The sequence below is a fragment of the Lolium rigidum genome, chromosome 2 (genome assembly GCF_022539505.1).
Source record: "Lolium rigidum isolate FL_2022 chromosome 2, APGP_CSIRO_Lrig_0.1, whole genome shotgun sequence".
NCBI classification, from domain to species: domain Eukaryota; kingdom Viridiplantae; phylum Streptophyta; class Magnoliopsida; order Poales; family Poaceae; genus Lolium; species Lolium rigidum.
In genome coordinates, this window is record NC_061509.1 from 43,545,820 (window position 1) to 43,569,397 (window position 23,578).

Here is a 23,578-nt window from a genome sequence, read left to right on the forward strand (position 1 = left end):
GTAGGCATTTGTTACATACATTTTTTTTTTGTTTTTAGCATTTGTATCATCACCTCTTAGTCCTAGGCGTAAGCTTAACATAATGTTGGCCTAGAAACTTATTTTGAACTTCTCAAATCCTATTGAACAAATTCGCAATCTGAGAAAATAAAGAGGAATAAATTCATGCAGAAACATAATTCAGTCTAGAGTATTTTTCGTATCCACGCCTTACAAAAATTAGATCAAACATGGCAATTAAACAACTTATGTATTAAGGATAGTATATTACCCTCTCATTTTTAGTGTCATGTTATCCATGTAGAAATTCCTTAATCTATATGCCATGACACATCCTTCCGATGGCATCAAAGAATGGAGAAGGACTAACTTGCTTGGTGCTGTCATGGGACAAATATAACGATTTGTTTCCTCATATTGATTGAATCCTTCTCGCAGAAATTGTACAGAATCTAGGAAAAGTGATGTTCACAAAACCATCTGGGCATCCTGTTATGGAACCAATTTGCTTGAGAATCTTATGCGTCATAAAAATGTTCAATTGCCTACGCTATTCCACCACCAAGTTAGCTGTGCCATAAATATTACTTTGTCCACCAAAATTTTCTGTGACGTAATTAGTATGAGTTCAGTTTTTCGGAAGTGCTATGTGCAGGTAAGATAAATTCGAATATGACGATCCTGTGAGGTGCTTGTGAATCCCCCAAAGTGTTCATTGTGAATCAAATCTATTTTCTTCTCATGGAATATGCGTCAAATTACTAAGTGTGATTTCTATCTATAAAATCATATCTTAGATTTTGAACATGGAGTAATATTATTTTTATGTTTTTATTCTGTAAGTAAGAGGTGACTCTTCTAAATTATAGTGGCTTGCACATGAGGCCGGTTGCGTGAAGCTATTATTTTGCTGATATTCGGCACAAATTTCTGTTGTTTCAGTGTAGATCTCCTATGATGATGATATTTCAAGATTCATTGTAAGTGAAAGGAAAAGAACAAACTAGAAGCCACCAGTTTGGTCGTGCATGCTTTAAGATAGACTTGTGTTCTTGTGGTTAACTGGCCTCTTATTTTAGTTAATGCTAACTGATCTCGTGTTAGGCACTGATTACAATATATTAATCTTTCAAATAATAATTTTCTTTAGGTATTAGATTTCTATCTTGTTGAGTAATGGTTTCTCAACAATCATGTTTATTCTCAATGAATAGTTAAAGTTATTCACTATACTTTAAGTAATTGACGGTAACAAATCTTGTGTTGTATGCGAGAGAAACCTGAAGTCCTGAGCATCATACGATGATTCTACTCTTCCACTCATAATTGTAGGTGTGACCATCCCACATTTAATAAAGGATGGATGATCCATTTATACTTATCACGCCATTCTTCTGTAATATTTTTTTATGTAGCAAATATCTGTTGGGCACAGACATACAAGTGTAATGTGTCTTCTATCATTCTTGCACTAGACCAGGTATGCCTTAAAACTTTAATTCAGTACACTGCTGGTATACACAATGACATATTGGTCAGATTAATCTAGATTGTAGACACAATAGGTTAAAGCTATTTGGTTCTTATTGTGCATAAATCTCTTCTTGGAAGTGTAAACCAATGCGATTGCGAAGATCAATAAAGTAAATTTTGTGAATGTTGCCATATTCAGCAAAATTTTGAATATTTGACATAGTGGAGCGATGCCTCGAAAAGCTATACATGAAAGTTTAAATCATTGTTGAAATGTACTGTCATTTGATGAAGTAATTGTGATAATTTTCTAGGTATTGAGTATGGTTGCTTCCTTTTCTTTGTGGTTGCTCACTTTTCTTTGCGGTGAGCATCCTGATTATATAAAAGTCATTCAAGGAGTGAGTAAGGTTGATCTGATGCAGGTGGATTCAGTTGTCGGCGGGACATGCTATTGCAGCTCATTAAATAAAATTGTTGAAAATAAATAACGAAGAAAAAAACAGACGAGTGTAAAGAAAAACGGCGCGGCAAGACGCGCGAGGTCCATCTAGTAATTATCAAACCGCACCTACTCCTGCTCTTCTCGACGGACAGATTGTGATGGCAGTGACCCGTTGGAGTGGCCTGGTCACAAGATCCCAACCTGTGGACCTTATTCACAATTCTGTTCTTTAGCAACTCCAATAATTTCTCACGCTTCAAGTCTTCCTCTTCAGCTCCCTCGAGACTACTAGTTCAACGACCACAAAAAGGCAGCAGATTATTTCTTCCAAAAGCAACATTCACCACAGGAGTAGAACACTACTACGTGTGTTGTCAAGAAAGCATGGCTACCAGCGATGAGCCGCGGCAGCAACCGCTGCACATCCTTTTCTTCCCCTTCTTCGCGGCCGGACACCTCATCCCGGTCGCCGACATGGCGGCGCTATTCGCCGCTCGCGGCGCGAGGTGCACCATCCTCACCACGCCCGTCAACGCCGACACCATCCGTCCGGCTGTCGACCGCGCCAATCTCCACGGCACCGACTCCACCTCGGCGGTCGAGATCTCCCTCATGCCTTTCCCCGACGTGGGGCTCCCGCCGGGCGTCGAGAACGTGACGGCCTTGGCGACGTTGCAGGTAGACTACAGGGCCAACTTCATGCAGGCGATGCAGCTGTTCCGCGAGCCCTTCGACCGGTTCCTGGCCGACAACCACCCCGTCGACGCCGTCGTGTCCGACAGCTTCTTCACCTGGTCCGCGGACGCCGCTGTGGAGCACGGCGTCCCGCGGCTCGTCTTCTTTGGTAGCAGCCTGTTCGCGCGTTCCTGCAACGAGTGCTTGCTTCGCAACAGCCCGCTGGAGACCACGACAACTTCCCCCGAAGACAACGACGGCGGACGGCTCGTCTCCCTGCCGGGGCTGCCGCACCGTGTTGAGATGCGGCAGAGCCAGATGATGGACCCCGGGAATCACTTGTGGGAGTTCTTCCAGAGCAACAACGCAGCCGACCAGAGGAGCTTCGGCGAGGTGTTCAACAGCTTCCAGGAGCTGGAGCCGGACTACGTGGAGCACTTCCGCGCGACGCTCGGCCGCCGCGCGTGGCTCGTCGGGCCGGTCGCGCTCGGCACCAAGGCGAATGCACTCCCGCCAGGAGGCGGCGCGGACAGCTGCCTCCGGTGGCTAGACACGAAGCCGGCCGGCTCGGTGGTATACGTCTCCTTCGGCACGGTAAGCAGTTTCTCCCCTGCGGAGCTGCGCGAGATCGCCCGCAGCCTTGACATCTCGGGCAGGAACTTCGTGTGGGTCATCGGTGGTGCAGCGGCCACGGTCGACGACTGGTCGGAGTGGATGCCTGAAGGCTTCATTGAGCTGACGGCAGACGTCGACGACAGCCGCGGCTTCATCATCCGAGGCTGGGCGCCGCAGAGGCTCATTCTGAACCACCCAGCCCTCGCCGGGTTCATGACGCACTGCGGCTGGAACTCGATACTGGAGGCCGTCAGCGCCGGCGTGCCGATGGTCACGTGGCCACGGTACGCGGACCATGTTAGCACTAATCTTAATATTTGTATCAGCATGTTTAAATTCGTTTGCTTGTACTTAGCGTGTCATGTAGGGCCGATGCCGATTAGCAGATGTACGTGCGAAACGTGCAGTCGGCGGGGAGTTGAGGTGCCGCGTGAAGCGGACGTCCTGTGTGAGAAGCACAACGGCAGGCTGCATGATCGTTGAGTAGTTCATGCATGTAGTGGCATATGAATAGGTCATATAGTTATCTTGTTAGTGGAGGAGGTCGTATGCATGGTAGCCGGGCAGGTTGTTGCCTGGCAGCGTCGAGTTAGCTATTTAAGCATTGTAAGCCAGCTTTGTTTCAGTTAAGAGAATACAGAGAGAAGAAAAGCTTGGCTGTGTGAAACAGTCCGAGGCCAAACACTGTGTATCGCGTGTGTTGTGTGAAACAACCAGAGAAGTAAGTAGCTAGTTCAGGAGTTGAGCGATTCAACTCTGTCAGACCAGTTCTTCAACGAGAAGCTCGTCGTGGAGGTGCTCAAGGTGGGTGTCAGCATCGGTGCCAAGGACTACGCCTCATCTCTGGAGGCCCATGAGGTGATCGCCGGCGAGCTGATCGCTCGATCCATCACGAGGCTGATGGGCGACAGCCAGCTGGAAGGAGATGCTATACGGAAGAAGGCTGATGAACTAGGTGTCAAGGCGAGGAGCGCGGTGGAGAAGGACGGGTCTTCGTACAACGATGTCGGACGGCTGTTGGACGAGTTGATGGCCCGCCGCCGGTGCGCCGCCGGTGCTCCGCGCGGTGGAGAAGAGGTCCGGGCAGCAGATGGATCTTGACCCGTCAGTTGAAAGTTGGCATTTTTTCGTCCATTAATTAGTTAGTGGCCCGTTAAACCGTCAGCGTTCTTCGTCACAGTACCGACGATGCTGTTGTACCTTGAATGTCGCTAGCTACTAGCACAGATCACGCTCGTGCCATGTTTCCAGTGATCAGTCCATACAGTGATGTATCTTAATTGCACCAGTATCGATCTTGGCATCTTGCAGACTTGTGACTCTTTGTTTGTCTTGTGGTTACTGGTTATATTGCCCGATGGCAGGGCCGGTCCTATGTTTTTCGGGGCCTTGTTAAGAGCATCTCCAGTCGCGTCCCCAAACCGTCCCCCAAAGCGATTTGGGCGCGCCGGATAAAAAAACATTCCTAGCCGCGCGTCCCAAAGGTCTTTTTTGTCCGGCGCGGCCTGATACGGTGTCCGGCGTCCCGAGCCCGTCCCCGTCCCACAGGGGACGCACGGGCACGCCGGACACAACGAAAGACGAGGCGGGGAGTGGCGGGGCCGACCCGTCAGCGGCTCGGACGCTCAACCGCCACATACGTAGCGACGGTGCAGTTGCCAGGAAGCGGAACCGTCGCATTGGCAACCGCGTCGACGACGCGCCAACCCCGCCGGAATGGAGCGCCGACTCCTCGGAAGAACAACCGCTGCTATCTTCGACTTCTGCGCCGCTGTTCATCCGCGCTCAATAAGACCCGTACGTACGCCGCCATTCATCCAAGCCTCCATCCGACACCTCCGGCCGACGATGAGCTACATCTCCCGGCTCCCGTCCGACACCTCCGACGAGGAAAGCCTGTCGGGCCGGCGCCATTGGTGGGACGAGCCGGGACGCCGAGCAGCGGCGACGATTCCCCGCCGCCAGTTGACAGCGAGGAGGAATGGCTGGACTGGGAGGAGGACGCGGAGGAAGAAGAGAGCGAGGACGCGGCGGCGGCGGTGGCCCGTGCGAAGGCGAAGGCGAAGGCGGCCAAGGCCGCCAAGGCCGCCAAGGCCAAGGCCAAGGCCAAGGCAAAGGCGCAGCCGACGAGCACCGACGATGACGAGGAGGACTCCGACGCGTCGGGCGCCGACACCGCCTCTTCGGAAGAGGTGACGAGCAGGAAGCGCCACCGCGATGACGACGACGAGGCGGGGCCATCAGCGAAGAAGAAGAAGTAGATAGTTTATATGTATTTAATTATATTTTTTCAAAGTTTTGTATATAATTTGTTTATGTTCAACCGATTTGAATATTAGTAAATAGTTTTTTCTAGCCAAAAAAGTACTTTTAATGTTTGGAGGCGGCGTTTGGGGGACGCGGCTGGGGAGCGACGTCCCCCAAATGCGGCACGAACAAAACACGTCCCCCAAACGCTCGACCCGGCGCGGTTTGGGGGACGCTTTGGGGGACGCGGCTGGAGATGCTCTAAAGACTAATATATGTATGCATATTTACGATAGAAATAATAATAAAATGACAAAAATATGACACATATTTTTTACTAGTTTAGTTAGCTCAAATAAAAAACCAAATTACAATGACTCCATCGATAATTACGCTTCAATGCTTCACAAAAAAACTTCTTCACGCATTTGTAACATAGTTGACCTCAAACAATTTCTCAGTAGCTTCAAGTTAGAGAAACTTCTTTCGGCTGACAAATACTTATTTAAAGCCATTCTTTGCGATTCAATACTGAAAAATACTTATTTAAAGCACCTCTTTGCTAATCAATAAACTGATTATCTAGCTTTCTTTTTTTCTTTTTTTTTTCACCACCCGACAATTTTTTTGGCATTATAGCACCTATAATAATGAAAAAAAAAATCAAATTAGAACCCTAATCGAAAGAATAAGTTATGAATTAGATGAGAATTAGACTAGAGATTTAGACTTACAAACGGGCAGGCAGGGACGGCACCGATTAGCGAGCTAATGTTGATGAAGTAATCGGCAAAACACAGAGATGAGGAAGACACAGAGGCAGCTACGCAGGGAATTAGACGGATCGGTCACACGCTCACTAATCCCTGATTAACAAAAGGTCACGTGCAGGAAGTTGGACCGATCGGGTAACGCACTCCGGCACTCACGCGCAGGTCAGGCTCACGCGTACTAGTGGCAGGGCATTCGCGCCCTCGTGAAGACTCTCGATGGAGATGGGAGTTGGACCGCTCAGAGATTAGCTGCAGGTCTTGATTAATTCGTTGTCTCCCTTCCGTTCCATACTAAAAAAAATTCTAGCCCATAGTAAAGAGAATATCTGGTCCTGGGCCCCCCTCCGGCCTGGGCCCAGGCGGCCACCCATGGCTGCCATGGGTCAGGGCCGGCCCTGCCCGATGGTATCCCCGTGTAAACGAGGAAACTTAAAGTGGAGCTTGGGTGGCTATGAGCAGAAATTAATTAGCCTCCCGGATATATACTAGATTCCAACCACCTAAAAAGCGTACTTTTAATCATAAAAAAATCAATAAAAGATTTGGTATTTACATCTTGACAATCTATTTCTGTTTGTACAGTTTCGCGAAAAGCCGATACTTTTTATGGTCGACGTAAAAAAGACAAGTACTTTTGTCTTTTTACACAGTGTAAATGACAAGTCAATTTTTCATGGAAATATTTTGTACCCACATAGCATGTGAAGATTAACATGTGAACCGTCTAGAATTTTAAAAAACTTCAAAATATATCAAAATGTATTTCAAAATAAATGGAGCATAGGCACCCAAGAGCCAAAGTATCACTCATGCTATAGAGCCCTTTTTTATTCTAAAATTAATATACACGTAAGTTTTTATCGAATGGGATCTTTTCAGATCTCATGTACACACACAAGACAAATATGAACAGCAAAATCAAGTTTTTTTTTTCTTATATTTAGAGTCACCTGACATAGGCATCCCTAATGGGCCTGCCGAAGATAGTATCCGGGGTTTACTGGAGGCCCATGACCCGAAGAATAAGGAGATTCGGAAGCCCAAGATTTCATTAAGGAAAGCTAGAGTTGTATTAGGAAAGGATACTTGTAATCTTGCGGGACGGGTTAGAAACCCTCCCGGACTCTGTAAACTTATGTATTACGAAACCCTCGGTTCCACCTCATATATAAGGGGAAGTCGAGAGACAAAGAAAGGATCGAATCTATTGTCAACAGAACCCTAGTTTTCATAATCAGCGAGTACTTTTCGGCTGAAACCTTCGAGATCTACTTGCCCTCTACTTCCAGCAAAGCCCTAGTCTACAATCTGTAGGCATTGACAAATTAATCCTTTGTCAATTGGCGCCGTCTGTGGGGATTAGAGGCTGCAAGGAACTGATCTCGATGGCACGTCCAGAATCGTCGACTTCGTCGGTGGCTAGCAATGCGATGGATCGAGGTAAACGGGAAAAACGCGATCTAGTCGATTTTATTCCTCACCCGCCCTCCCGTATGGATGCATGTGCCTATCTGGAGGAACCCATCGTCATGACGTTTGGAGAATTCCGATTTGGCGTCAACAAGGAAGGATCCTACCGTCTCGAAGTTCCGATCTCGTCGGAATTTTCAGCGGTCGATTCTGACTTTTCGTCGAGTGACGAGGAGTTTTCGTCGCCACGCTTCATCGACACCAAGGCAAGTGGAAAGCTCGCCAAGATCTTCATCGACACATCTTTCGAGTCGTCTGCGGACTCCTTTATAAGCAGCGATTCCGACAGCGTCGACAGCTTCAACTTCATCGACAAATCTGCTGCCATCGGAAAGGTCTTCACCAATCTATATGATGGTGTCACCAATCCCGACAAAAATCAATACTCAAAATACCATCAAATCTGTGCAATTGAAGAGGCAGGCCGAGCAGAACCAGAGACATCAGAGGCTTTCGATGATTTGGGAAATCCATGCGTCGATCCCGCTGATCTTAGAAGAGGCCTAGGCACTAAATATGCTGGGCCTTCATCTCGCGTAAGAGTTCAACTCCCGCAAGCAGCATGGGATAGGGCCGCAAGAGTCATGGATGGTTCAGAACCAATGACCACCACTGCTACTGCAGAAGAATTACAAGCCTATCAATATAAACTTGCTCGGGTGAGTAGGGAGCTGGAAAAACAGACAGCATCCCTGAATAGAAGAAAAGAGGCAGCCCCCGCGTCAAACAGGCATCGAGCAGAGCTCAGTCGACAATCAGAAACTTCAGGAGATAGCCATAGAGACGCTCGAAGAAGAGCAAGATCTCGACTGCAAAATATACCTGAAGAAGAGAGAGGAAACATAATTCAAAATCTCGACATGTCCTTCATGTCGATTGATACAAGGGGAAATATCATCCCGAAAACGCCAGAAGCAGTATACATGGCAACGCAAGCTTACATCCTCGCGTCCAGACCACCCCCTGGGGACCCAAGAGAAGCATTGTTCAATATGGCAATGGCTGGAGTTGGAGTTATGTGAACAGCGTTCGCAGCCACGCCTCCCGAAGAAAATCCTAGGCAAAATAGTCCACGACCCACCGCAGCGGTTCAAGACCCACCAAGAACAAGTGGAGCAAGAGACACAGCAGCTCAAGTTAGGGTGGATAGAGCGCGACAAGAAAGAAGAGAACGTCGGCATTCACCAGAAGTTGCCGACGAAGATATGTGTGGGCTCCCGTGCTTTACGAGACGAGTTCGAAAGACTCGCGTCCCGAAAGGGTTTAAGTTGCCCGAAAATTTCAAGAAATTCGACGGCCTGCAGGATCCCGAGGATTGGCTCGTAGATTATCTCGAGATGGTAAAACTAGTAGGAGGAACCAGAGCAACGACCATGCAAAGTATCCAAGTTCATCTGAGAGGTGCCGCGAGATCTTGGATAAAAAAACTTCCCCCAGGTTCCATCGACAGCTGGGATAGTTTTGAGGACATCTTCGTGAGGAATTTCCGATCCACCTGCAAGAAACCTGCGTCGTTGGAAGAGTTAAGGGCGTGTTGACAGAAACACGACGAGTCGATGAGGAAATATATACAGAGGTGGAACATTATTAAAAACTCGGCAGAGGATATATCTGACGAGAGAGCAATAGACGCGTTCCTGGCAGGAATTCGACGAGGAGATTTCATCGAGGACTTAGGAAGAACCAACCCTAAGACAATATCAGCATTGATGGAGATAGCAAACAAGTGGGCAGATGGAGAAGATGCGATATACAACAAGCGACATAGGTCGCCAGAAGAGGATCGCGGTCGAAATTTTCAAAATAGAAGGCGATTTTCTCGCCAGTTCTACAATAATGACGCACCTGGCCACATATCGGCTGGTTTCCGAGGAAACTCTGGAGGAAATAGTCGAGAAGATTACCAAAGGAGCAATGAACAACAAGGTGACAATAGAGGTGATTTCCGCGGGAATAGGCAAAATAGTGGACCAAGGTTTCGAAGACCTTATGTGTCCCCCGAGGAGATGATGAACGGACCGTGTCAGATGCACTTTTATCTCGACAGCAACGGAAAGAGGCAGTCAGGGCATCTCCAAAAAGACTGTCGCAACTTTCAGGCAATGTTGCGAGCCGCGGGAATTGCAAATGCCCAAGCAATGAACAGAAACCCCCAGGGGCCAAGGAGTGAGATTCACCTCCCACCTCCTCCCGCAATTACGGACGAAAATCGGCACCAGCTCAGAATAGCGGCAGCACCACACCCACCTCCATATGTTGACCCCAACTCCAACGGTGCGGTCTCGATGATTCAGAAAGCTAGGCCATCTAACAGGGCGCAGAAGGTAATCTCACGGCAAGTGTTCATGGCAGAGAAGATGCCGCCACCAACAGTTGAGTACCTAAATTGGTCGGGGCAAGACATTGGCTTCACAATTGCGAATCATCCACAGCAAGTTCCTCGACCAGGACAATCGGCACTCATCTTACCCGCAGTAATTGCTGGCTTTGACGTGTCGAGAGTTTATATAGATGGTGGCTGCAGTTTAAACCTTATGTATGCAGATACATTGAGGAAGATGAACATATCCCTGGCAAACCTGAAACCAACTGATACACGTTTCCATGGGATCACACCAAAGAAGCCAAGTTATCCGTTGGGCAAGATCAATCTCGATGTTCAGTTTGGAACCCGAGAAAACTACAGGATAGAGAATCTGGAGTTTGAAGTTGTGGATTTCCCGTCGCAATATCACGCCTTGTTGGGACGACCAGCATATGCCAGGTTTATGGCGGTACCACATTATACGTACCTATTGTGGAGATTGCCTGGACCCAAGGGACCTATCACAATTAAGGGAAGTTTCGCGCTGTCTGATAAGTGCGACAATGATTTTCATCGACTGGCAGAAAATTTCGGGATGCAAGCAGAATATATGGCGCCAAGGCTCACTGATTATGATGTGCTACCAGATGCAGGGAGGTCTCTCAGGGAGCCAACCTTCAACACTGCCAAGGATTCAAAAGAGGTGCAGATCCACCCGACGGACCCAAAGAAAACGACATCCATTGCAGCAAACATGGATATCGCATAGGAAAGCGCGCTCGTCGAGTTCCTCCGTGAGCACTGGAAAATCTTCGCATGGTGCCCAGCTGACATGCCAGGAGTACCCAGGGAACTTGCCGAGCACCACCTCAACTTGGATCCTCTCGCGAGACCAATCAAACAACCTTTGCGGCGTTTTCGGAACCAAACCGCAAAGCTATGTTATCAGAAATAGATCGACTCAAAGATGCTGGTTTTATCAAAGAGATATCTACAGAAGCCACGTGGGTAGCTAACCCAGTGATGGTGCCGAAGAAACACACGAAAGTCCTTCGCATGTGTGTCGACTTTACGTGTCTCAATAAACACTGTCCTAAGGATCACTTCCCCCTCCCAAGGATCGATCAAATCATCGATTCCACGGCAGGATGTGAACGTCTTTCCTTCTTGGACGCATACTCTGGTTATAACCATATCAGATTAAAAGAAGATGATGAAGCCAAGACAACGTTCATAACACCTTACGGCGTGTTTTGCTACAAAACAATGCCCTTTGGTTTGAAAAACGCGGGAGCAACATATCAGCGGATGATGCAGAAGTGCCTTGCAACACAGATTGGAAAAAATGTACAAGTCTACATTGACGATGTCGTGATAACATCAAAGAAGGGGTCAACACTGATCGAAGATTTGAAGGAAACCTTCGACAACCTCGACAAGTTCTGCCTTAAGCTGAACCCGACAAAGTGCTCTTTTGGCGTTCCTGCGGGAGAACTTCTCGGGTTCTTAGTATCAGCAAGAGGGATTGAAGCTAATCCCGAAAAAATATAGGCCATCGTAACTATGAGGAAGCCAACAAAGTTGAGAGAAATACAACAGCTGACGGGGCGAGTCGCAGCTTTAAGCAGATTCGTCGCCAGGCTAGGAGAAAAAGCGCTGCCGTTCTATGGACTGATCAAACAGGGGGAGAAGTTTCAATGGAACGAGGAAGCAGACAGAGCTTTCGAGAATCTCAAGCGCTCAATTTCGACACCACCAATCCTGGTGGCGCCTAAAGAGAAGGAACCTCTCCTCCTATACATTGCAGCCATGCCTCAGGTCGTCAGCACGGCTCTAGTAGTCGAGAGAGAGGAAGAAGGAAAGCTCCATGGAGTACAGAGGCCAGTATATTTCATCAGTGAAGTACTGTCACCTTCAAAACAACGGTACCCCCAATACCAGAAGCTGGCGTACGGAGTATTTACGACAGCAAGAAAATTACGACACTATTTCTCGGCACACCCGATAATAGTGGTCAACGAAGCTCCTCTATCAAATATATTGAATAATCCAGAAGCTACGGGTCGTGTCTCCCTTTGGGGAATAGAGCTCTCCCCTCGGGACATCACGTATGAAAAAAGAAAAGCAATAAAATTGCAGGTTTTACCGGATTTCATTGCAGAGTGGATGGAGCTACAAAACACAGGGCCTCCAGATTTATCGAGAACCTGGACTATGAACTTTGACGGGTCCAAAAGGTTAGAAGGAGCTGGAGCAGGAGTGATACTAGTATCACCTGAAGGCGACAAGTTGAAGTATGTCCTACGGATGACGTTCCCAAACGCATCTAACAATGAAGCAGAATATGAAGCTCTCATACATGGGATGAAGATGGCGAAAGCTTGCGGTGCAACCCGACTGAAAATCTTCGGCGACTCACAGTTGGTGGCACAACAAGTTATGAATCAATGTGACGCAGTCAATGAGAGTATGATAGCATACAAGGAGATGTATAACGAGCTGGAAAAACTGTTTGATGGATGCGAGGTAAACCACATCAGCAGGTTGAGCAATGATGAAGCCGATGTTCTTGCAAACATCGGGTCACAATGTCTCGCGATTCCTCCAGGCGTGTTTTGGGAAGAAATAAGCGAGAGATCAACAAAGCCAATGAAAACGAAGAAGAAGGAGAAGGAAGAGAAACCTTCGAGTGCCACCAAAGAATCATTGGAAGAAGAAGAAGAGGAACAGGAGCTAGTCATGATGGTGCAAATTCCATGGATGCAGGCATACATATCATACATCCTAAGGAAAACAATACCCGACGATCCAGTTGAAGCAAGGCGAATAATTAGACGATCTAAAGCTTTTACTGTGGTAAAAGGGGAGTTGTACAAGCGAAGTATCTCGGGTGTGCTACAGAGATGTGTCACACCCGAAGAAGGAAGGATAATCCTGAAAGATGTACACGAAGGAATATGCGGGCATCATGCAAGCAGTCGAGCTATTGCGGCCAAAGTCTTCAGGGCAGGTTTCTATTGGTTAACAGCAATTGAGGACGCGAAGGAAATAGTGCGCACTTGCGACGCGTGCCAAAGATTTGCTGCCAAACCTCACTCTCCGGCGGCGGAACTGATGCCAATCCCATTATCCTGGCCCTTTGCTCAATGGGGTCTCGATATGGTGGGAAAACTACACAAAGCTTCGCCAGGAGGATAAGAGTATATGCTCGTAGCTGTCGACAAATTCACCAAGTGGATAGAAGCAAAGCCGATAAATTCACCGGACGGCGCGTCGACAATCAAGTTTGTGAAAAGCATCGTCTTTCGATTTGGAGTCCCTCACAGCATTGTCACAGACAACGGCAGTAACTTTACGTCCAAGGAGTTCAAAGCATATTGTGCAGAAGTGGGCATCAAATTAAGTTTTGCGTCTGTCGCACATCCACAGATCAATGGTCAAGTCGAGAAAGCCAATGGCATCATCTGCAATGGTATCAAGAAGCGCCTGTTGGGACCATTGGAAAAAGCTAGGCATACTTGGCCAGAGGAGCTGCCAAGCGTGTTGTGGAGTATTCGAACAACACCAAACATGGCGACGCAGGAGACGCCATTTTTCCTGGTCCATGGAGCCGAAGCAGTACTGCCGATAGAAATAGAACATGATTCTCCAAGAGTTACAGAATATGATGAAGAAACTTCGAGAAGAGCTTTGGAGGATGATGTCGACGCACTTGATGAGGCTCGAGATGAAGTCCTATCACGAGTCGCCAAATATCAACAGGATCTGAAAAACTACCACAGTCGACGATTGCGACCAAGATCTTTTCAAGTTGGGGACTTGGTTTTACGACTAAATCAAAAAAGTCATGAAAAACTCGAGTCACCATGGCTTGGACCTTACATCGTCACAGAAGTAATCGAAGGAGGAGCATACAGAATTAAGGACAAGAAGACGGGGATTGCCGAGCCAAACCCTTGGAACGTGGCGCAGCTCAGGCGTTTCTATGCTTAGATGCCGAAATATAGTCTTCTCTGTAAACATACAATGTACTGAAATGCCCGCGAGTTTTCAGACGCACTCTTTTCCTTTTTCGGGGCATCGAGTGGGGCCGGGAAAGGTTTTTAATGAGCCGGGCTCGCGGTGCTACAATATAATAAAGATAGTGGAATTATATATCTTTTCGACAGGCGCGGGGGCTTCCCCTTAGAAGATACAATATATATATACACAGTGCTGACAAATACAACTCGCAAAAACATCTCGCCTTGGTATAAAATACCTCGCCAAAATAAAAAGATGTCGACAAATAGCGGTCAACATAAAGCTCGGAGGCTCGTACCCGCAAAAATTGTACACAATATAATTTATTTTGCCTTGGGACAACCTCGCATTATAAAACAAAAATATCACCAACAAAACGCCCGGGGGCTTGGCGTTGAAAATAAAAATATAGTGACTTTACAATACAGAATATATACACAAGATACAATTCTCGGAACAGCTTATCTTCAAGGATTTCCCAGTATATTGTCTATTGTCAACCGCTCATTATTTATAGCACGAGTGCTATGCTCAGCGTAGCTAACCTTCACGAAGAATTTAGAGTCCATCCGAAGAAGTTCGTCCATCATATCTTCGGCAACAGGGGTCACAACATCGTCATATTTGCTGAAGTTCTTCCTCCTCTTCGCCATCTTGGCCAAGCACTTTGGAACAACTTGACCCATGTCCAACTTTGGGTAGCAGATCTTGATCATGATCATAGCAAACCTTGCGCCAGCAGCTAATTGAGCCCGCACAAAGCCGTGGATCCGAGGAGCATCCCGAAATTTGTCCATCAAGGCAGGAAGAGTCTCTGGCATCTTATTGCGAGAAAACATGGTGTCGTAGACCAGAGACAATGTCCTTGTACAGAAGTCAAGATAATCGCGAACCTGAAGCGCGCGATCCTGAAACCTGACAATCTGGCGAGTTCGTTCAGGCGTGCCCCAAAAATTCGAACCATGATCATGCGCAAGCCGAAGAAGTACATTGGATCGAGCCTCGACACGTTCATCTTCAGTAGTAGCATCCAAGAAAGAACCTATTTTTGAAAGAACAGTGGGTAACAAGGAGACAAACAAATAAAAGTACGACAAAGATAATGAAGCACACCTGCCATATCCAAGCTAGCATCTGTGAGCAGTTGAAGCATAAAATTCTCTCGAGACGTAGCTGCAGCAGCTTCAGCAACGGCGGCGTCCTTCTCAATTATGGCATCTTGAACTTGTTGGAGTGCAATTTTTTCCCTCTCGGAAGATTTTCGAGATTGCTCCATTAGTACAAGTGATTGCTTCTTCGTGGATTGGAGTTCTTGGCGAAGTTCCTTTAAATCTGGTGCTGAAACTTTTCTCGGTGAAATTTCAACAACTTCGACAGCCACAGGTATTTTCTTCGAGTGAGAGGAAGTGGGTAAAGCATCGGAAGGACGAGGAGTTGCAGAATAGTTGTCAAAAATCAACTGAAAATAAAGATTTTTCGACATCAATCATCCAGCAAATATAGATTCCGATTAAACATTAAAGTATGTACATCGCTATTACAAAAGAAAGGTCACTACTGGACTACTGAAGTAGCTGTCGCCAAAACTACTAAGGCGACAGCATCAAAAGATAGAACTACGAAAAAAGGGGACAGGGTGGTCTACTTGACCTCCGGCTTAGATGCGCTTGGAGCAGGTGCTGGTTTAACACCAAGGAAAGAAAGGATCGGTCTTGCAGAAGGCTTGGCAGCTCTAATTAGAGATTGCCATTTCTTCGTCTCCATCTCCCCTATGTCGCCAACCTTGGCCCAGTCGACGTTTTGCTGACTATTAGCAATCAGCGCGACGGTACCTTCAACACCAATCTTCAGACCTTCTTGACGAAGCTTTAGCCCAAGATCTTCAGCCTCGTTGAAGGCTTTGGCGAGCTCAACAAAAGTATTGGGGACCTCTTTCTTCGGAAAGAAGTAGGGGAAAAGCTTCAACAGGCTAGCTTCAGCGTTTTCAAGGCCGTCGTGTGCTTCATCCCCATGAATTTCAACAAGGGTCAGCGCGCCGAGAAGCTCGTCGCCTTCAGGACCCTCAATTTCGTACTCTTGATGAGTTCTCCCTACAAATAAGCAAAGAGTCGCATGTAAATAAAAATGCAGGGAAAACATGAAGTAATCCGAGGGAATGCAAGGATTCAAGAACTTACTGATAAAACGTCGAGTCTGCGACTCTAAGCGGGCAAGGATTTCTGCCTCTCGAGCTGATTGCTGAGATATGTTATTGCTCAAGGAAGTTTCCGCGTCATGAAGCCTCTTTCGAAGATCTTCGATGGCGGCAGCGTCCTTTTCAACCTTCTTGCGAGCTTCTTCGCTCTGCTCCAACTTGGCAGCAAGAGCGTCAGCACGCTTGTTGGCTTCCGCAAGATCTCCTGGCAAAATACACGAAAGTTAAATATTATGATGAAATCATGGTACACATGCAACAGAGGAAAAGAAAAATAGTACCTTCCAGCTTCTTGGAATAGTCACGATACCCGACAAATTGGGTACCAAGACGAATAAACTCCTTCATAAGAGGCTGAAGAAACGACCAAGGAAGAAAAGAAGCCAATATAGCCAATATAAATTCGACAACATTTAGCACAAACCAAAGAGAAGATAGAAGTATTGAAAGGTTCGAAACTTACATCATCCAATGAAGGTGTCGAGGAACCACCAGGGAATTGGATAGATTCCTTGGATGGTTCGATCCTCGCTCTCTTTGATGGAGAGGCTCGGGGGCTCTCAACTGGCGGCGGTTGCACGATATCCTGTTGGGGAGGAGAAGTTTCATCCCCATCATGTTGAGCTTCCGACACAATCAAAGTACGCGACGTACTCGTTCTTGCAGCAGCGTCAACAGTTTGTTCTTCTTCCTCATCACTACTACAATAAAATGGCGACAGTATAAGAAGCAAGATAGACAAGAAACTTCAAAACAGGAAAAGTAAAGAGTCAGGAGTAACTTACGAACTGACGAGGGCATCAGTATATGGATTAAAAGCTGCCTTTTTATATGAAGGCTCAGCTTCTTCGGCTTTGGAAGTGCTGGAATCTTTAACTTCATCTCTCTTCCTCTTCATCCTTGGAGAAGCGTGAGGAAGAGAGTGTGTCGAGGCAGTGGCGTCTGACTCGGCAGAAGCCGCGGATTTGTGAGAACCCGCGATTTCAGTGCCAGGGCGCGAGGTGCCTTGGTTGTCATCGTCGACAACGGCACGGTCTTCAACTTCTCCACCTTCAGGAAGAGGAGGAAGAGAAGCAAGGACGAGGTGGCCCTGAGAAAAAGAAAGAGTGTCGATAAAAAGGCGTTAACAAAATAGTAGTCGACAAAATAATAAAACTTGAGGAGGCAATACAGCTATTAAAAGGAAATTACCTTGGGAAGGGGTTTGGCGCTACTATATGACGCAACATGGCAAGAAGTTGGAATTGAATCCTTCTTGTTGAGCGATGAGATTTCGCGGATAAGCTTTTCAAAATCCTTCAAAGGAAGATCTTTTGAGAGCCTATCGACATCTTCTTCACCAGCGTACTTCCAGAAGGGGTTTTTGCGAGCCTGGAGAGGCTGCACTCTAGTCCTAAGGAAATAGGCGGTAATCTCAATACCCGAAAGTTCTTTGCCGCGGGTGTTCTGTAGCTCATGAATGCGAGTCATCAGCGCCTCTGTTGTCAATTTCTCAGCCTCGGTAGCTTCAGCATCCCAGGAACGGCGGCGAAGGATTTTAGCTTCTCCGTCAAAAGGGGCGATGTTTTCTTCCACTGGATTGGAGCTTTCTTCGTGAATGTACAACCATTTCTTCCGCCAACCTTGGACGGAGTCGGGAAATTTGACGTCGAAATAATCGACGTCAGAACGAACACAGATAACAACGCTGCCAATGTTGTAGGCGATGTTGTGGTGGCCATTACGGCGGATACAAAAGATGCGTTTCCACAGAGCCCAATTGGGTTGGACCCCAAGAAAACACTCACACAGTGTGATAAAAATCGAGATATGGAGGATGGAATTGGGCGTCAGATGATGCAACTGAAGCCCATAGACAAAAAGGAGACCACGTAGAAATTCGTGGATTGGGGGAGAAAGTCCTCGGATGAGGTGGTCAATGAAACTAACCCGATAGTCGATTGGAGGTTTTGGGTAGCTCTCCTCCTTGGGGAACAGGAGCGAGTCCTCCTTCTTGCTGAATCCCATCTTCTTCATCATGTTGATGTCTTGGCCAGAGATCTTGGATCTCTCCCACTCGGCGCTTCCCAGATCTGTTGTCGTCATCTTCGACTCCGGTGTGCTATGCCTAGTCAAACGGGCGCGAGGCAGCATCAATGGACTTAGCGGAGAAGGGAGAGAGAGTGGTTGAGTGCTGGCGTGTAGTCAACACGTCCGTTGGGAACCCCAAGAGGAAGGTGTGATGCGCACAGCAGTAAGTTTTCCCTCAGTAAGAAACCAAGGTTATCGAACCAGTAGGAGCCAAGAAGCACGTGAAGGTTGTTGGTGGAGGAATGTAGTGCGGCGCAACACTAGTGGAACCGGCGCCAACGTGGAACCTGCACAACACAATCAAAGTACTTTGCCCCAACGTAACAGTGAGGTTGTCAATCTCACTGAAGCTTGCTGAAAACAAAGGATTAAACGTATCGAATGGAAGATGGTGTTTGTTTGCAAAGAACGAGTAAAAGCGATAGAATGTATTCAGATGTAAAAGAATGGACCGGGGTCCACAGTTCACTAGTGGTGTCTCTCCAATAAGATAACTAACATGCTGGGTGAACAAATTACAGGTGAGCAATTGACAAATAAAGATTCAATACATATCAACGATGATTACTATGTGATTTAATCGGGGCATTACGACAAAGTACATAGACCGCTATCCAGCATGCATCTATGCCTAAATAATCCACCTTCGAGGTTATCATCCGAACCCCTTCCGGTATTAAGTTGCGAACAACGAGATAATTGCATTAAGTATGGTGCGTAATGTAATCAACACAAATATCCTTAGACAAAGCATCAATGTTTTTTCCCTAGTAGCAACAAGACATCCACAACCTTAGAACTTTCTCATCACTTGTCCCAGATTTAATGGAGGCATGAACCCACTATCGAGCATAATTACTCCCTCTTGGAGTTACAAGTATCAACTTGGCCAGAGCCTCTACTAGCAACGGAGAGCATGCAAGAACATAAACAACACATATATGATAGATTGATAATCAACTTAACATAATATTCTATATTCATCGGATCTCACCAAACACAACATGTAGCATTACAAATAGATGATCTTGATCATGTTAGGCAGCTCACAAGATCTATAACAATGAAAGCACAAGCGGAGAAGACAACCATCTAGCTACTGCTATGGACCCATAGTCCAAGGATGAACTACTCACGCATCAATCCGGAGGCGGGCATGATGATGTAGAGCCCCTCCGGTGATGATTCCCCTCTCCGACGCAGGGTGCCGGAGGCGATCTCCTGAATCCCCCGAGATGGGATTCGCGGCGGCGGCCTCTCAGTAATGTTTTCCGTATCGTGGCTCTCGGTACAGGGGGTTTCGCGACAGAGGCTTTAAGTAGGCGGAAGGGTAGGTCAAAGGGCGTCACGAGGGGCCCACACTACAGGGCCGCGCGGCCAGGGCCTGGGCTGCGCCGCCCTGGTGTGTGGCCACCTCGTGGCCCCACTTCGTCTCCTCTTCGGTCTTCTGGAAGCTTCGTGCAAAAATAGGACCCTGGGCGTTGATTTCGTCCAATTCCGAAAATATTTCCTTACTAGGATTTCGAAACCAAAAACAGCGAGAAAAACGAGCAAGCGGCACTTCGGCATCTTGTTAATAGGTTAGTGCCGGAAAATGTAAAATAATGTCTGTAAAGTATGTGTAAAACACTCAAGTATTGTAATAAAAGTAGCATGGAACATAAGAAATTATAGATACGTTTGAGACGTATCAAGCATCCCCAAGCTTAGTTCCTACTCGTCCTCGAGTAGGTAAACGATAACACAAATAATTTCGAAGTGACATGCTACCAACATAGTCTTGATCAACATTATTGTAAAGCATATGAGATGAATGGAGTGATCTGAACAAAAGATTGCTAACAAAGATAATGACTAAACAAATGAATCATATAGCAAAACCTTTCAATAATAGTACTTTCAAGACAAGTATCAATAAGAGTTGCATAAGAGATAACTCATAAGCAATAAATTCAAAGTAGAATGAATTGAAGCAACACAAAGGATGATTAAGTTTCAGCGATTGCTTTCAACTTGTAAGATGTATATCTCATGGATATTTGTCAACATAGAGTAATATAACAGGTGCAATAAGTAAACATGTAAGAATCAATGCACAAAGTTAACACAAGTGTTTGCTTCTAAGATAGAAGGGAATGGGTAAACTGACTCAACAATAAAGTAAAAGATTGGCCCTTCGCAGAGGGAAGCATTGATTACTATTTTTGTGCTAGAGCTTTTTGTTTTGAAAACATAGAAACAATTTTGTCAATGGTAGTAATAATTCATATGTGCTATGCATAATACTTCCTACAAGTTGCATGTCTCATGCATAGAGTACCAATAGTGCTCGCACCTTGTCCTACTATCTCGGAAAACACGGATTCTCATCGCATAACATATGCTTCAACCAAGTGTCACAAAGGGGTACCTCTATGCCGCATGTACAAAGGTCTAAGGAGAAAGCACGCATTGGATTTCTCGCTTTTGATTATTCTCAACTTAGACATCCATACCGGGACAACATAGACAACAGATAATGGACTCCTCTTTTTCATGCTTAAGCATTCAGCAATAGTTAATATTCTCATAAGAGATTGAGGTTGTATGTCCAAACTGAAACTTCCACCATGATACATGGCTTTAGTTAGCGGCCCAATGTTCTTCTCTAACATATGCATACTCAAACCATTTGATCATGAAATCCACTACTTCAGACAAGACGAACATGCATAGCATCTCACATGATATCCAACAAAGGTAAAGTTGATGGCGTCCCCAGAAAACATGGTTACCTGTTACCCTCCAAAACCCACCGACGGGCAATGGTTAAGCAACACGAAGAGCCGGGAGGCTCCCAAGGCCGCTTAGTGGACCCTGGCACCTCGCGTCGTCCCGCAAATCTTCCAGCCCACGTCTCGGCGGTTGCTAGGGCGTGCCACCTGACCTAGACCCGATCGGGAAGGTGTTAGAGTGCTTCGATTGTTCCTGCATGGTAGACACGTACACATTAAATACGAGCCCTATCGGCTCTCGAGGTTGCCCCGTGGATCGGCTCAAGGAGCCGATCGCCCCATGGTTCACGTTGGATTTACAATGACATGGGGATCTCGCTTGATCAAAACAAAGCTAAACCGATCTACGACAGTTTAGGGTTTTCACCGCATAACCGGAACGTCCTACGTGTGATCGGGCCTAGCAGCCTACGGAAGATGATGTAAACTACCCCTACAAGAGGCCTAAAAACCAACATAACGTTGATTCCCGAACATCCCTTGCGGGGACGGTAAACAACATCTAACGCACTACCGGATCGTCCGACCCCGAGCATAAGGCCTAACTATGCAGATATTAAACTAATCCCTGCTGAGCAAGGAGCAACTATAACAGATCGGATCTACTAAGTAACGAACAAGCAAGATGCTGCCCTTACACCCAGATAGGTGTAAGGGCAGCTAGGTGTCGAGGGACGGCATTGCCACGCAGATATGCACGAGAAAGCATCAACGCGAGCCCCTAAACACCTAATGATAAGTAGTGCTGCTCGCCATCAACAACGCTTCAGCACGAGCAGCACAAGGTAGACGAATAAACATGTACTGCCTAGATCGCAAGATGCGATCTAGGCAGCATGATGCTTACCCGGAAGAAACCCTTGAAGAAAGGGGTGGCGATGCGCCTGATTTGTGTTTGTCATGAACGTGATTGTCCTCCTTTTCCGATAACCCTAGATACATATTTATAGTCCAAGGGACTTTCTAATTGAGGCGTGCACCTAACCGTGCACGGGCCAGATTCTATCTTTTAATCTAAACACGATACGATCTACTATATTACAGATACATGGGCAACTTAGCCCAAACTCTTAGCGCAAGGCCGTTTCGAAGATGCTCCATGTGTACGTCCTCCAAGCCCATCTTCACTTACGGCCCATCTCCTGATTTGGCCAAAATCTGGTGATAACATTACCGCTCAACAAGCAACTTATAAGAATTAAGACACATAACTACATATTCATCACCACAATAGTTTTTAAGCTATTTGTCCCATGAGCTATATATTGTAAAGGTATAGGAATGAAATTTAAAGGTAGCACTCAAGTAATTTACTTTGGAATGGCAGGAAATACCACATAGTAGGTAGATATGGTGGACACAAATGGCATGGTGTTTGTCTCAAGGTGTTTGGATGCACGAGAAGCATTTCCTCTCAGTACAAGGTTTGGGCTAGCAAGGTTGTTTGAAGCAAACACAAGTATGAACAGGTATAGCAAAACTCACACAAGAACATATTGCAAGTATTATAAAGCTCTACATCGTCTTCCTTGTTGTTCAAACACTTTACCCGAAAATATCTAGACTTAGAGAGATCAATCATGCAAACCAAATTAAACAAGCTCTACAGTAGTTCTTCATTAATAGATTAAACTACATGATGTAAGAGCTTAAACATGATCTATGAGAGCTCAAACAATTGCCAAATTGTCAAACCATATGCATCATTTTCGAATTCCAACCATATAGCAATTTAACGAAGCAATAAGCTTTCGCCATGAACATTAAAGCACAATTAAGAACACAAGTGTTCCATATGAAAAAGCGGAGCGTAATATCTCCAATATAAGAATGGCGAGATCCAACTTTATTCAAAAAAAAAACAAAAACAAACCGACGCTCCAAGTAAAGAACATAAGGATGTGACGGAATAAAAATATAGTTTCACTAGAAGTGACCTGATAATGTTGTCGATGAAGAAGGGGATGCCTTGGGCATCCCCAAGCATAGATGCTTGAGTATTCTTAAAATATGCAGGGATGAACCACCGGGGCATCCCCAAGCTTAGACCTTTCACTCTTCTTGATCATAGTATATCATCCTCTTCTCTTGACCCTTGAAAACTTCCTTCACACAAACTTCAAGCAAACTCATGAGAGGGTTAGTGCATAACCACAAATTCTTATATTCAGAGGTGACACAATCATTCTTAACACTTCCGGACATTGCACAAAGCTTCTGAAAGTTAATGGAACAAAGAAACTCATTCAACATAGCAAAAGCGGCAATGCGAAATAAAAGACAGAATCTGTCAAAAACAGAACAGTCCGTAAAGATGCCTTCCCAACTTCTCTGCACGATCTGACCGTTTTGGCACCATGTCCTCGAAAACTGCTCGACAATTGAATTTCCATCTCCTTTTATTTTAACCGCATCGAACAGTTCTCCTCTTCATCCCCTCGCATCAGCACTTCCAAAAAACCCTCCTCTGCCACCATGTCTTCTTCCTCTTCTTCTCCCTCATCGGGTCTTTCC

The 23,578-nt window shown here is 46.3% G+C and overlaps 1 protein-coding gene across 1 annotated transcript; it reads left to right on the plus strand.

Moving 5' to 3' along the window:
- Positions 1 to 2,250: 2,250 nt before the first annotated feature.
- On the plus strand, positions 2,251 to 4,322 carry LOC124686332 (scopoletin glucosyltransferase-like). The gene is made up of 2 exons (XM_047220298.1): positions 2,251 to 3,505; positions 3,977 to 4,322. The coding sequence occupies exons 1-2, from the start codon at positions 2,303 to 2,305 to the stop codon at positions 4,307 to 4,309; spliced, it is 1,536 nt and encodes a 511-aa protein (XP_047076254.1). The 5' UTR covers positions 2,251 to 2,302; the 3' UTR covers positions 4,310 to 4,322.
- Positions 4,323 to 23,578: the final 19,256 nt, after the last annotated feature.